Source organism: Lampris incognitus, chromosome 15 (assembly GCF_029633865.1).
Source record: "Lampris incognitus isolate fLamInc1 chromosome 15, fLamInc1.hap2, whole genome shotgun sequence".
NCBI lineage: Eukaryota > Metazoa > Chordata > Actinopteri > Lampriformes > Lampridae > Lampris > Lampris incognitus.
Genome location: NC_079225.1, coordinates 30,320,263 through 30,335,402, shown reverse-complemented (window position 1 = coordinate 30,335,402; position 15,140 = coordinate 30,320,263). Strand labels below are relative to the sequence as shown.

Here is a 15,140-nt window from a genome sequence, read left to right as displayed (position 1 = left end):
CCTTAATGTAGTCCATTACAGCACCAGCGCCGTGACCTTACCCCGTCACTTTCCTCTATAAACATCTATTGTTGGTGGTTTTCAGTTTCATTTACCATAGGAGTTGGTGCTTGGTTTGCAATCGCAGTGTGTTATTCCTTCCTGGCTAATTTCTGTGAGAGAGTATGAGACACTGTTGTTTCTGTTCAGAGGCAGCCACCTTTCTGGATTTCTGACAGATCAGCAAACCCCGCTGTTCATCTTAGCCAGTCTCGGATAATTGGAGTGACCACGTGTGTTCTCACGATAAATACACATTATTTATTTACAAATAAAGTGGTTATAATAGAAATAAATACAAAATAAAAATCTGAGCATTATACTTCATGTGGTATTGCACCCATTTCGAAATGTACATCACAAATACATTTTCAAAACCAGTAAAGGAATATTCCTCTGATTAAAATATTTATTTTTTTCCCAACATTACGTAGACATAAATATATTCATATATAGTTTTTTTTCTTCTTCTTCTTCCACGATAACTCTGTTTTGTGTCTTTCTTTCATATAAATAAGCGTCTTCATTGGGAAACTGGGTGTCCATAAAAACCTCTTATAGTAAGTCTTTTTTTTTTCCATCCCCTCTCTGATTACCCCCTTGCATCTGTCCGTCCATCCCACCATCTCTCACCGGCAACCACATCCCTCCACAACCATGTCCTGGTAGTTTTTCAGAATTACTTTCTCGTATTCGTCCAGGTACAGCAAGGAGATGGGGCTAAGCTCGGTGGGAACGCAACAGGCTTTGGGGATATTAGAGTTGACTGAGTTGACCAGCGTCTGCACGATGGCGTGGTTGGTGGAGTTGAGGTGGTCCGCCAAGGGGAAGGGGCACTCCCCTTGGCAGTAAAAGGCATGGTAGCCAGGGGGCGCCACTATCCACTCATTCCACCCCACATCGCTGAAGTCCACGTACAGGGCGTGCCTCCTGCAGCTGGCCTTGTGCTGGTGCTTTCGGCGCTGTTTGCGGGGGGCTGCCTGGCGTTTCTCCCGCGTGTGGAGGACCGCGTCGCCGTTGCCGTCGTGGCTGTAGGTCACCAGCAGGGGCCGGGCCTGTGGCCACGAGTCCTGGTCCTGGTGCAGGGACCGGCTCACCCTGACGTGCCTCCTCCGTTTCTCGGCGTCCTCCCCCACCCCCCTCCACCTCCTCTGGGTGAAGCACCTCCACCATGAAGCCGTGGTTGTGGCGTCCCCCGTTGGTCCACTGAGATATGGCGGGGCTGACGTCAAAGCTCTCCCAGCGGCTCAGAGAGTCCTGCACCAGCCGAGTATCCAGCAGGCGAGTCAGGTGTTCTCCACCGGGTGTGACAGGGGCACCAAATATCTCGTATATGTTGATGCGATGGAAGCCGCCACCAATAGCCGCACCATTACCAGTGCTGTTACTGGAGTTGCTCTTGGGGTTCAACGCTCCCATGACCTGGTCCCTAAAGATCCGTAGCTCTGCGGAGGTGATAAGCTCCCCTCCAGGAACGGAAGTGAGGTTGAAGTAGAACTGTTGGGTGGTTCTGCCCTTCAGGCTGGCCAGGGCCTCCATAGACTCTACAGAAGGTAGCAAAAGAGAGAGGCAAAATGTAAGGGAACGAGGATTTGATATGCACTGCAAGGCTGCAACAAAGAGGCTTGGCATGTTTGCACGAGTGAAAAAGAGCACCTATGATTAAAGGCTGCTCTGTTTCATAGATTTTGGTCTCTCATGTGGCTTTTAGTCTGTGCCTCTTTCGCTTGCGCTCTCTCCCTCATACTCTCTCTCTCTCTCTCTCTCTCTCTCTCTCTCTCTCTCTCTCTCTCTCTCTCTCTCTCTCTCTCTCTCTCTCTCTCTCTCTCTCTCTCTCTCTCTCTCTCTCTCTCTCTCTCTCTCTCTCTCTCTCTCTCTCTCTCTCTCTCTCTCTCTCTCTCTCTCTCTCTCTCTCTCTCTCTCTCTCTCTCTCTCTCTCTCTCTCTCTCTCACACACACACGCACAAGTGAAAGCTTTCTTTTTCCTTTGACGTGTAGCTAGCCAGGCTGCCACGTGCTTACAGTGAGACGGTGTTGGTCATTGTAAAACAGGAATTATACAGATACCCATATTATGTACGTATGACCACAGTGTAATAGCAGGCAAATGCTGGTGGTGATCTAATGGCCTCATTAGTGTCGTGCTCATAAATTTACCATAGTGAATGTCAAGAGATCAAAGCGGTGCACCCCCATGTCCCGATAACATCAAGCAGAAGAACAGCGATTGCATCTTCTGTGTGCATGCTAGCTAGCCTGTAAATGCCACGCATAGAATATTTACCCTTTAAGAATTGGCTGCTACATGCAATTACCAATCCCAGTGCACCCCCCCTCCCCCAAATACATCCGTACACGCACTATTTATCTGTGGATCATCAAAGCCCCGTTTCATCATGAGACCAACAGGGAAATCAATCTGGGATTTATCAGATCAACACCAAAATGTCAGTGTCTTTAAATGTCAACCGTTTTCTTAACCTTTGTTGAAGTGGCCACCAGTGTGTGTATATATGTAACACAAACGGGTCTTTGCTAATACCAGAAGCTAGAGAACCACACACTAATCTGCGATGCTATTAAGATGTGAGACCGCTGACCGTGGATAGAGGGACTGACTTATTTATAGTATGTTGATCTTTTACAGCCGAATGAGGTTTATTTTTAAGCAGTGCTAACAGGTCCTAGTTCCTGATAAACACCACAAAAAAAACGCTATACTGCCTTAAGGCCAGAAAAACATCCTTGTCACTGCCATAGCCTTCTTTTTCTATCCATGCAGATCAGCTTCTGTTAGACTCCCGATCAAACCGCTCTGTCTTTCATTTTAGGCTCGGGGGCAGACCGTAGTGAATGTGCAGTTAGTTAACACAACTTTCACAACTGCCTGGGAGTATAGGAAAATCCTTTTTGCGTACCCGATTCGTTTGTGTTCCCTTCTGCAGTGTGCAAAAAAAAAAAGGAAAGAAATGTTTGTCACAAGTGTAGATTGACTCCTCCGCCATGCAGCTTTATATTCTGCGGATCATAGACGATACGCAGACGTACTTTCAAAATCTGTTTGGTGTGGTGAAATAAACACAAACTTTGAACTCAGGGCTTTTTTTTTTTTCAAAGGAGGCATTTAGGAAATTCCACCTTCTCATCCTAAACCTCCCTCCACAGGCACAAAGACCTCAATTAGGCCTATCACTCCTCATTTGATGTGGGAAAACCCCTTCTCTCTCTTTCCCTCTCCTTTATCCCCAATCACTCTCTTTCTATCCTTCCTCAGACCCAAATCCCCTTCTCCTTCTTTTTCACTTAGCCCCAAATCCTCTTTTCTATATCTCTTTTTCTGTTTCCGCTGCACTCTCTCTCTCTCCCTCTCTCTCTCGCTATCTCTCCCTCTCTCTTTTTTCTCTTTCCCTCTCTCATTGAGGGAACTGCTGCATGAACAAGTTGCAACTTGTCAAAAACTTGCGAACCACAGATATGAGTGTATCAACATTCCTAATTTCTATTTGCGCTGCATGCCAAAACAAAAGATAACGGCTAATGCCGGGTCATTTATCACAGACCTGTCTCTTGGCAGCCAATTCCTGTGTAATAGTGGAAATGTTCTATTTGGCACGGAAAATGGTTATTTTTGAAAGCCGATAGCACTGAAACTAATTATCCCGGTGAAATTAATATCAGCAAGCAGATGTGATGAATGATTGAGGGTGCTTTTCTTTGATGTGCCGAGCTTACATATGTAGATACATGGTTATTACACAAGGTGGCCATCAGCACCAGGTCTCTTGACATAGGAAGACTAACAGCCCTGAAAACGCTGTTAGCTTTGGATGAACCGCCTCGGGAGAGTATGTAAACAAAGCCTGAGCACACCCCTAATGGCTGGTGGTGTCAAGGTGTGTGCTGGCCCGGAGCGCAGGTTTCCAGTAGTGGGCTGGGAGCAGTCACTCAGCCCGGCTGCCCAGCTAGGCTTGTTTGTAATGTGTCAGTGTAGCCACTGGGTGTCATCCACACTAGGCCTCTGGAGGACAACCAAGCAACCACTCCACCAACCAACCCTCTGACTCACCCCTGATGGAAACTTCCCCACTCAAACACTTCGTGCTCTGTATAAAGACTCTGTGTAAAAATCCCAATGGACTCAGTAGCTTGTAGGCTATGTAATTTTTTAAAAAAAAGAAGAAGAAACTTGAACACGGGCCACAGCAGATTTAAGATTCGAATGATTGATAAAGAGTTGCTCCTTGAAATATGCTCACCCGAGGATGCAATTACTTGTAACGTACGCATTTTGATACGTTTCAATATTATCAACAAGTGCACCCATTCCATTGCTTAGGGAGTGATGTAGTCAATATATATGGTATTTATGTTACGTCGCCTATTGACTATCTGTGGTGTGCAGGAATGTGGTCATATCCACCTTGGAATCAATAGCTTTGGATACGCACATCTGCATGGGGGAAAAAAATGCACTTTATCCAGACAGGGGCATTAAGCAGGGTGGATAATCATCTAAGCAACATATGTTTTTGGGGGATGGATTCAAATGAAACGCTAGGCTAAATTCAAGAATCTCTGCATATATATATATATATATATATATATATGAGGTATAATCTAGATGTGCAATTATGGTGTTATATTATTGGAACGTGCGTAATGGCGCACAGCGCGTGAGAGGGCGGTTTGGAAAGAACAGGGCGCGCGACCCTTCGCTCTGTTCCGCTTGTGCCAAAAGCTAATTTCAGTCCTGTTAGAAATGACTCACAATTCAGTCTGACAGCAGGGCTCTGTCATAAAGCGTGTTAGCGTATAATGTCATGTCGTGTGTTATTGAAGTAACAGGGTGATGACTATCACCTGCACAACGGCACACCGCCCTTTATCCTGCTCCTACGGTGCGTGTCTGGAAAAACTGTTTTCAGAGCCCACGTAAACACCATCAATTATTTAGAAACAAATTACCCCAGGGATACCACCACCCTTGGTGTTGTTGATGCGTGTTGCAGCAGCGCCAGTGGAATGTTTGGTTTCACGGGTTGCATCATCACTTCCAAGGATTAGAGTGAATTTATTAATCTATTTATTTAATGCAACAACCGCCTGTCTGGAAAATTGTGTCAGTGAGTTTCAGAAGTTTCTAATCACTTATTAAGAAAGCGTAATAGCCCGGACACGTGTCGTCCTTCAATGACTAACACCCCATAAAAACAGTAAAGACTCTGCAAGTTCGTCTTTGCTTCCCTTGAGTCACGTTTAAATATAGGCTTGCACCGTCTGAGAGAGAGCTGATGCGCTCTCCACCTGACAGGTAAAGTATGTCACTAATACATACCCTCATGGTGAAAGCTTCTAATCGTGTTGGCCTTGCTGGCGGCTCTCTCTGCGTGTTTGCCCATGTTTTTGGGCCGTTTGGTGCTGTACTCTCCGTTGGCCGAGTGCATGTGGTAAAGGTCCACCATGTACTGCGGCACCACAGCCTGTTTGCTCGGGCTGGGCCTGCGCTTCAGTCCAAACATGTTGAGGAGCCGGAGCTCGAACTCGTTGAGGAAACTCTCCGACTGCTCCGCGGTCTGTTTCCCGGATTCACTGTATTTCCTTCGGCCGACCTCAGGGATAAGTCCCGCAGCACCTCCCAGCAACACCTGAGCGAGCAGCAGTACCATGAGAGAGCGGACCACAGCGACCATGATCAGTCAGTCCCTGCGAAGAAAGTCAGCTTCTGTCAATACACAGGCACCAAACACATCCACACACACGCGTGCACATGTGTGCGTGTGCACAAACACACACATCCACACACACTGAGGTATTGACAGCTGGGACATCGGAGCTTTCAGTGCAGCAATCCCCCCAGCTGTGTGATCCCTCCATGCAATAGGAATTATTGAAGGAGAGCAGGTTAAAAAGCGAGACGACTCACTTTGAAGTGAGGAACAAAAAAAAAGGGTTGGGAATACCCCCCTCCCCCCCGCACCCACACCCCCCAGCTACACAGACAGAGATTGATCTGAACATTATAGAGGCAAACTAAGACATGAAACTATCAAGGTGAGGAAGTTATGAAAGACATGAGTCCGATAACAAAAAAAGAGGGGGGGGCAGGGGTGACAGGAAAGAGGGAGAAATCAAAAGAAAAACTTGAGGGGAAGACCGGAGACAAAAAAAAAGACGTCTCCAATTAGACAAGAGATAAAGAGAACATTTTGGTGAGGCTATATATCTATATTGATATATATATAAGAAAAATAGCTACAAGTCTTGCCTGTGTAGTCCGAAAGATCACACTAAGCATTAAAGAATGCTGTCATGAAACAAAAAGAAAAGTTGGCATAAACAGCTTTATAGGAGAGGCAGTCAGACAGTGCTACAAGCGCCTATTTGCCGCGGCTTTGACGGTCATGTATGACTATAATCATAAGGGATAGAGTTACTTCGAGGCTCGCAGGTGTTAGAGATCTGACGTGCGTACTCGGGCCAGATGTAGCCCGGACTTAGTCCTCTGGGCAGACGCAGGGCATCAAAAGCATATACATCAAAAGTCAGTGACATCTGAATTATAGAACCACCAGAAGAAGAAAAAGCAGATGAAGAAGAAACTTTCGTTATATTTCAATCAACCTCGTTCGGAAGTGCGTAACTTTTACGCATACAGTACAGAAGACCTCATAGTCGAGGAATTTTGTTTTGACAATCATCAAGAACAGCCTTAGTCGAGCTAATATTGATCATAATAAACGTATACGTTGTTGAACGACATTTAGAATCTCTTGGCAAACTGAAAAAAAAAGTTCAAGCCAAAGTCAACAGTTTTTGGGTTGTTTTTTTTGTACCTGTTGAGGAAGCGCTGTGTCCGGTCGTCGTTCCACCTTTGGGCTCCGATAAATTCCACATTAATTCGTGTTTAATCCACGTTTCTCCTCGGCGGACCAGAGACAGCCCATGCACTGCACCGATCGCCTTGCGCACATATTCTCACCAGCTGCAAATCGGGCGTCTTGGTCACAGTACGGGGGGAGAAGAAGAAGAAGAAAAAAAAATGAAATGTGTTCGTCTATGAGGAAGCGAACTCGCGTAGGCAGGATCGATCTAAGTATAAAGCACCTTGGCTGAACATCCTTCAAAAGGGAAGTGCGAAGCTATAGGATAAAAGTTCAGCGGAGCTGTGTTGTTGTTGTTGTTGTTGTTTTAGAGATAAGATACCTGAAGAAGTGTCGCTCCTTGGACTCTTGCTGCTGTGAATGCGTCGCCTCTCCTGCGTGCGTCGCAGCGCAGTGGTTCAATTGATTGGTGCCTTCTCTTCCCCTTACGACTCTTTTTGTCGTACAGTGATGTCACCAAAGCGAGGCTGTCAATCATTTGTTGATCATAAAGCACCTCCCGCATACTTAAAACGACGTATAAAAAAGGTGTATTTCCATATACCATTTTTCTCTTCTTTTTCTTCTTCTTTTGCATGCATTTGTCGGTGTATGTAGTTTTGAAACGTGAAGTTATGTTCTTACTGTTGCCCTTTAGACCGTGTGATAGGTGATATTCATTACATAACATCGCATTATAGTATTTTCTTCTTTTTTTTTCTTTAAAGCAAGTGCACATAAAATAACGCCCCCCCCTCGTCCCTCTCATGTGGTTCCTATACAATAAACTGTCGTCAGTGTTATTTTCTTATGAATGTAATCACACAGCAGAACTACAGGCAGTTTAGCTGCACAGAGGCTGCAGATAATTGATCAAAATATGTTAATGACTGGATCAGTTGTGTTTTTATTTTGGATTAGGACTAATGACAGCCACTACACAACGTGTTGCCTTTGTATTTTAGAGGATTAAAGTCCACTACAGAGAGACTCCACTGTCCTGCTGAACCCATGCTCTGTGTGTGTGTGTGTGTGTGTGTGTGTGTGTGTGTGTGTGTGTGTGTGTGTGTGTGTGTGTGTGTGTGTGTGTGTGTGTGTGTGTGTGTGTGTGTGTGTGTGTGTGTGTGTGTGTGTGTGTGTGTGTGTGTGTGTTTCCAAGATACCCATATATGAAAGATGTATAGTTGCTTCTGGCTGCATCTTGGGTTTTTCATATTTCATGTAGCTTTACCAACGCATCATTGCCAGGTCTTGTTTCTGAGCGCATATTACATGCATAGTTCTCCACTATGATTGCTGCATTTGAGAAAGTGCTGATTGAAGTCGACTGTTGTTGTTTTTTTTTCTCAGTTGTGTGCCCACAGAGCATCCTCTCTGTGGAGCAAGGACAAAAAAAACCCACTTCCTCCATCTCACAAAAGCAGCATGCCTCTTCTCCTACGAATGAGCATAATTCATCATCTTAAATACTTTAAGACTCATTTCTGAGAGTACCTGCTGCATTCGCACTTGCAGTCAGTTGAGTACAAGGGGAAGAGGACGTTTTCTCCATCGGCATTAGCCCATGGGGTTTAGTCAACAACATTAATGTTTTGGCCATCTCCATAAGAAAAGCCTCCATTGATTCCCTGTAGTGACTTCCATTAGGTGATGATGGTAGGGCATGCGGCTGTGTTTTGGCCAAAGCAGCGGAGCTGTTTTCTGTGGAGAGATGGCAATAGATTAAACCCCACTGAGATCACAAGATATCTTTGTCTCCTTCCACGACAATAACATTTTATGAGGGATAATCCCAGATCATCCACTTAGCAATTAAAATACTGAGGCCTGTGGGTGCATACCTTTTACCTGAGTGGCATTGTGCTCTGTTTCCCGGTCTTCCTCTTGCTCGCCTCGAGTCATTTTGATCCTGTCATCCATTTCTTTCCCTCTTTTTTTTTTTTTGTTGGTTGTGAAACTTAGATGCTAGATAACTTCTTTTGCTCTCCGTATCACCGAGTTGTCATCGGATCACACTGTTGACAGAGTAAAGCAGAGGATTATTACTGATAATGGAGTACATGTCCCACATCACAATGTATGCCCTCCTTTCCAGTCCTACACATTTAGTCAGTCATTCTCGTTCATGCGTTCTAGCTTCAATTCATCCATGTTATTATTAATCCGTTCCACCATCAGTAAAATAAGGATATATTATAACAAGCTATTTGATTCACACTATATAGTATATGTGCTCCATGGCGGTGTTTAATCTTTCAGCAGTGATAGTTGGGTCCCAGTTGTTGCCAAAGTAGCACTTGGTGAACTTAGTGCTCTGAACTAGAGCCCAGGTAAAAGGCTGCTCGGCATTTAGATGCTTTAGATTGGGGGGAATCAGGCCTCACACAGTAAGCTACGAGTATCTTTAATTACCCAAGTGAGAGGATTAGACAGAGAAAAAGAGAGGGCTTTATTTTAGTCTGCCTCTCTCTCTCTCTCTCTCTCTCTCTTTCTCTGCCTCTCGCTGCGTCTCTCTCTCTCTGCCTGTCTCTCTCTGCCTCTCTGCCTGTCTCTCTCTGCCTGTCTCTCTCTGCCTCTCTGCCTCTCTCTCTCGCTGCCTGTCTCTCTCTGCCTCTCTGCCTGTCTCTCTCTGCCTCTCTGCCTCTCTCTCTCTCTGCCTCTTTCTCGCTGCCTCTCTCTCTCTGCCTCTCTCTCTCTCTGCCTCTTTCTCGCTGCCTGTCTCTCTCTGCCTCTCTCTCTCTCTGCCTCTTTCTCGCTGCCTCTCTCTCTCTGCCTCTTTCTCTCTACCTCTCTCTGCCTCTCTCTCTCTCTGCCTCTCTTTCTGCCTCTCTCTCTTTCTCTCTGCCTCTGTGCCTCGCTCTGTTTTTCTCTGCTTCTCTGTCTCTCTCTCCTCTCTCCCTACAGTGTGTGTGTGTGTGTGTGTGTGTGTGTGTGCACGCGTGCATGCACATGTGTCTGAGTGTGTTTTCATGTGTGTGTGTGTGTGTGTGTGTGTGTGTGTGTGTGTGTCTGTTTGTAAGCATGCCAATATGTGTGTCTTGGCACAGAATGCATGAGCTTGGCACAGAGGAACGTGTCCACCCAAGAGCTGTGTTGAGAGACTTGATCACTGATGCCCAGAGTTGGTTGAGGAGACCATGCGGCTGTGTGGGTTGTTCCTCTATCATTGTTTTGAGCCAGAGACATCAGGCTTATCTCATCGCGGCGGCTGATCCAATTACACTCTGATTGAAAGGACAACAACGTAGAGCAAAAGCCTGGCAGCAGGAGAGGGAGGGCAGGGAGATATTATATCAGAGACATAAATGAACTACCTACTGATGAGCGCTCTGAAAGGTTAAACTGTGACCCAGACAGTAAGGGCTAGCCCCAACACCGCTGTGAGCATCAGTACAGTCAGTATTTCCTTCCAGTAAACGTTTATTTATTCATTTGTGATAGTGGCAGATGGCAACAGACCTTTAAAAGTTAGACGGTAAAACTCAAGTTCAAGAGAGGCGGGCTCATCTATTGAACACCACATTAGCACAATGTCAAAACAATTATTAAACACTTATCCTAAAATGTTGTAATTTAAAGTTGTTTTATAGCCATTACCAGTTTCAGGTATTTGTCAGGTACGTAAAATTGGACCTGAGAAACATACAATTATTAACACGTAGGAGTTTGATACCTTTTTCTAGTGCAGTTTGACAGAAAACACTGCAGTTTTTGGGTGTATCGTGGACTTGTAATTCTTCTTCTTCTTTCGGCTTGTTCCCTGTTTCTCCGGGGTCGCCACAGCGGATTTCCATCCGTATCCTGTGAGAGCACAGCACCAATTGCAGCCGTTGTTAACCAGGGCCTTGACTGATCCAGTATGGAGCGTCGACCGATCTCATGGTCTCGTCGGTCCGCATACTGATTTGGCAAAATCAGTATCAGTATGACACAGCCACTAACCCTAGGGTTATCCCACAGGTTATAGCGCTGGATCCCATCCCAGTATTCATGGATTGCGCCCATGCCTGTCGCCATTGATGTATCATGGACTATTATAGGAAATTATCCTTTGACTTCCAGGTTACAGGAACTTCTCTTCGGCCACAAAGCCACCCAGCCAAAATTTGTTGGTCAACAATGTGAGGATGGTTTTGATATATGCTATTCACCAGGCTAAACTGGGACTTTTTTTTTAAAAACCATTTGTCCCAACAATGAGGATCACCCAACTTGACACCCGCTGACTGATCACAGGTCTTCGATTCTAAACCCTTAGGCCTCAGGTGCATGGATCAGTTTTGGAACAACAAGACTCAAATTTCTCAGACCACCAAACACATCTCCATTATGAGTCATTGTTTCCCTCTCTTGACCCTTGTCATTTTAGATTATTCTGCTTCTCTGAGCGCCTGAAGACAATCGGAGGGCTATAGTCGATGTCATTGGAGCACCAGACTAGGAGCTACGTCATCAAACCCACAGACATTGTTGACCTGGGATCATGTCATTCATGACATCTGAAGTGAACCTCGGTGCACGCCAAACCTTAATCCTATCCGTAAGAGGCAATGGGGGACATCACATACGTTTCCAACAGTTTGGAGAAGTATTATTAAACTTTATTTTTTCTTCTGCGGTACATTCCACTCAATGCTTATCCCTTTGTCCTTTGGGAAAAGTACCTTAAAAGATGAGAAGACAGCACAAACAGTCACAGAAACCAACATCCTTCACATGCATCCCCACAAGAGCTAATAGATGTATCTTTTACCGTTATGGAAAGCCCCCTGCAGAGAGAACAATGTGCAATGCATAATACTCAATAATAAGTATAATAAATCTCTTCATGAGAACGAAATATTTGAGGCCATTTTGAGGAGATGACTATGGAAGAAGTTTGTTGTTTTCAAAGATGCTGCGGAAGAAGAAGAGGAAGAAGAGACAGGTTATTGTCCTCTGCTCAGCCTGGTCCCGTACACGCTTGTTTCTCGGCGTGCTGCTGTACGAACATGCGTGTGTACAGTATGTGCCGTGTGTATATAGTATTTGAATGTGCGGGCTTATTTGTGTGAGCGCACGTGTTGAGCGTGCGCGCAGGTGTATTCGACTGCATGTGTGCATGCTGCGTTGGATGTAGACGGACACACGGTCTCATCTTGTCATCGCCTACATTCCAGGAGTCGGGGGGGCCGACAAAGCCTTGAGATGACACCGCAGTTCCAGCCATTAGCCTTTCACCTGCTGCTAACAGCAACTTGGCTGGACGCTGCGCTCGCATTCCTCCGCGTGGAGACAGATGTAACCTTAACACACACTACAAACATGCCTACAAGCAGATAAGCTGCAGAGATGTTGTCTAGAGCCTGAGAACGATTTGTCGCAGCATTTCAGTGCCGATTCCACAGTTGAGCCGAATCTGGCTTATTTAACTTAACGACCAGTAAACTTCATCGGTTGACATGTGCTTGACAGGAGAAGCACGACTGACGGTCTGTGCAGAGCATGTGCTCATGGTGCATGAAAGGGATTGTGGGGAAACGGGACACATTTCATATAGGTCGGTCCCAAAATGGAAACCCACCAAGGTCAAAGACGGCCAGCAAGAAAGCCAGAGTCAATATTTATGGATACTGAACATGTGCCACATTCCTCTACCCACTAATTTGAGCAACAAGTCCACCTCCAGATTATATAGCCTCTCGGAGATCACAGGAAAGGGTCCAAACTTGCCTGCACGTTTCAGATATTGAGAAACACATTGAGGTTGGTCGTCGGCTGGAAGTTTTGCATCATGGTGGCACGTTGCCTTTTTTTAGAGCCGGCACCTGGAGGAGGGAACCCTAATTACGCCGTAGTTCCCCCCACTACATACGGTTTATTGTGTTGCAATTATTGCAATAATTTGCAGAAAAACTTGTAGTGATTAGCATAAGGGGAAATAAAGTTTGTTAGAGTTTCACTGTAACAAAAAAAAAAAAAAACCCAAACGGTGTCTTTAAGCAGCCTCGATTTTACGCCGCGTTTGAGAGTCGCACATATTGCTCAAGTGTTCACGAGACCGGTGTTTCTTTTAATCTCAAACTGGTGTCATTGTTGCGCATTCTCAAACAAACCAAATGATGTAAAATCCCTTTGACTTCCAGGGAGGACTTTGTATGTTCCTCTGTACCAGCTTACAGCGATAACACCCGAGGCCTATAAAAAAATCCCGGTTCACCAGTATGAAACACTAAGCTTTTAGCTCTGCGTGGACCTAGCGCTTAACAACTTACAATAGGAACAGTATAAACACATGCTCCATTTAGGAGAGTAGTGGAGATGAGAGGCAGCCACCTCCATTTTAAAGGCACAGACATAAATACAGGGATCTGCCCTTTGAATGCAGCTCCGCTCATAAAGACACCACGCGTCACTCAATTATATGTCTGCATGATTAGAAGCTTGGGCTACATAAACAGCCAGCATCAAGATTTACATTTTACCGCCTAAGCACAAGCAGCTGTTTACAGGCCAAGGGAGGAAGGAAAACACTTAGCAAGTTTCTATAGGCCTACATGGGGCAATGGAGCGCTCACAGCTCTGCCGGGGATGTTTTCAGTTGATGGCTGTTAATTTTGGCTGATTTGGTTGACTAATTTTTCTTTCCTTTGACACACCGTGGAACTATATATATATATATATATATATATATATATATATATATATATATATATATATATATATATATATATATATATACACACACACACACACATATATACACATATATATGTATGTATGTATGTTTTTGTGATATTCTCCCTTATTAAATGTATCACAGGTGGAGATGAGAGCCTGACAAGAAGAGTTGTGACCTTCAAAAGGATCCGCAAACAGACTGACAGCGTTATCGATCACCGAACAAGATGAAGGAGCAACCGTCACCATCACCGGGTAATAACGCATGACACCATGGATTTCACTCTTGGCAAAGGCATGTTTCCAACGCCATAAAATGAAATCCCACCATCGGTTGAAGGGGCACAACACAGTGATTGCAAGGATCTGTTTGTGGGTGTTTTTATTTTTGCAGAGGTTGAGTTCAGGTATGACATACAGTGTGGGTGTCCCATATCAAACAGGCTTGTGGTGTTAAGGCCGGCAAGTTACTTGTTTCTGGAGGTAAATACACATATAACTTATGTCAACATCACTTTTTTACCATTTAGTTATCACAATCTGCTGTTGTTGTTGTCCCTGTATTTAGATTTTTACATTCTTTCTCTCCTCTTTCCTCATCATTCATTTTGCATTTCACAACAGGAAATATGAGAGCAGCTACTTAGCGGTAACCGCTCTAAAATAAAGGACTTCAGCCCCATTTCACGGACACAGCTCCAGCCGAACGCAGACATCGGATTACGCGGGCTGGTACGTTGCTCAGTAAACCAGTCCCACCATCGCATTTCATTGTCATGTTGAGAGCAGTGGTTCGACACGCGGGGAGCAGGGCGGGGGGGTTCTGACTTGAGGGGTGTTTAGGGGGGCTAGTTGGCCATAGGGAGGTTTTTTAGACTGGGGGGAGAGAGGTAGCTAGTAGACTATAGGGAGGACCTGATTGTGCTTTGGCATCCACAGAGTGACATTATAGCCGTGTGGTTTCATGATAATAATAATCTTCAGAGCAGCTGTATAAACATTTAACTGACATCCACTCCCTGGACTCCATGCAGTATGTATCTTTAACTTCAACTAGGACCAATCTGATGCAACCATTCATATCTCCGCCCATCTTTCTGTCTCTCTTTCTCTCTGTCTCTCTCTCTGTCTCTCTCTCCATATTCTCTCCTGCTCTATTTCCTCTCCCTCCTCAAGATTCATGATACACGTTGGGTTTTTTTTTTGTGTGTGCTGTAAATATCTATGGAGAACAGATGTTCACATCACATTAACCTCCAAGATTGTTTGTTGAATGTTGGAAAGCGGAGCATCTCGCGTTGGTAAAGAACGGGCTTGGCAGGGAGACTCACAACATCGTGGGGTTGACTTGCATCCATACTGCCATGGCATGTTTGTCTTGTTTCAGTTGTTGGGAAAAATTGGGAAAAAAAAGATTTTAGAAATTAGGGACTCAGCAGAGGCCAATAAATCTAAACAGGGCCCTGTAATGGCCTCTCACAATGTAGCCTATTTCCTGGTAACATTTGTCTTAATTCGTGGCAGTTTGTGTAAATATTTATGTCACTGAGCTAACTGTTCTGTATACAGTAAGCCCCCCAA

At 45.0% G+C, this 15,140-nt stretch overlaps 1 protein-coding gene and 1 long non-coding RNA gene across 2 annotated transcripts; one reads left to right on the top strand and one right to left on the bottom strand.

Annotated features, from left to right (window-relative positions):
* Positions 1 to 285: 285 nt before the first annotated feature.
* On the bottom strand, positions 286 to 7,314 carry bmp2b (bone morphogenetic protein 2b). The gene is given in 5 exon segments (XM_056294349.1): positions 286 to 1,178; positions 1,180 to 1,583; positions 5,375 to 5,742; positions 6,873 to 7,036; positions 7,243 to 7,314. Coding segments are annotated over 3 exon segments (1,269 nt in total). The 5' UTR covers positions 5,730 to 5,742; positions 6,873 to 7,036; positions 7,243 to 7,314; the 3' UTR covers positions 286 to 668.
* A 6,687-nt stretch (positions 7,315 to 14,001) lies between these two features.
* Positions 14,002 to 14,846, top strand: LOC130124929 (uncharacterized). The gene is made up of 3 exons (XR_008811403.1): positions 14,002 to 14,042; positions 14,184 to 14,291; positions 14,736 to 14,846. It is a non-coding gene; the product is annotated as an uncharacterized LOC130124929 (long non-coding RNA).
* Positions 14,847 to 15,140: the final 294 nt, after the last annotated feature.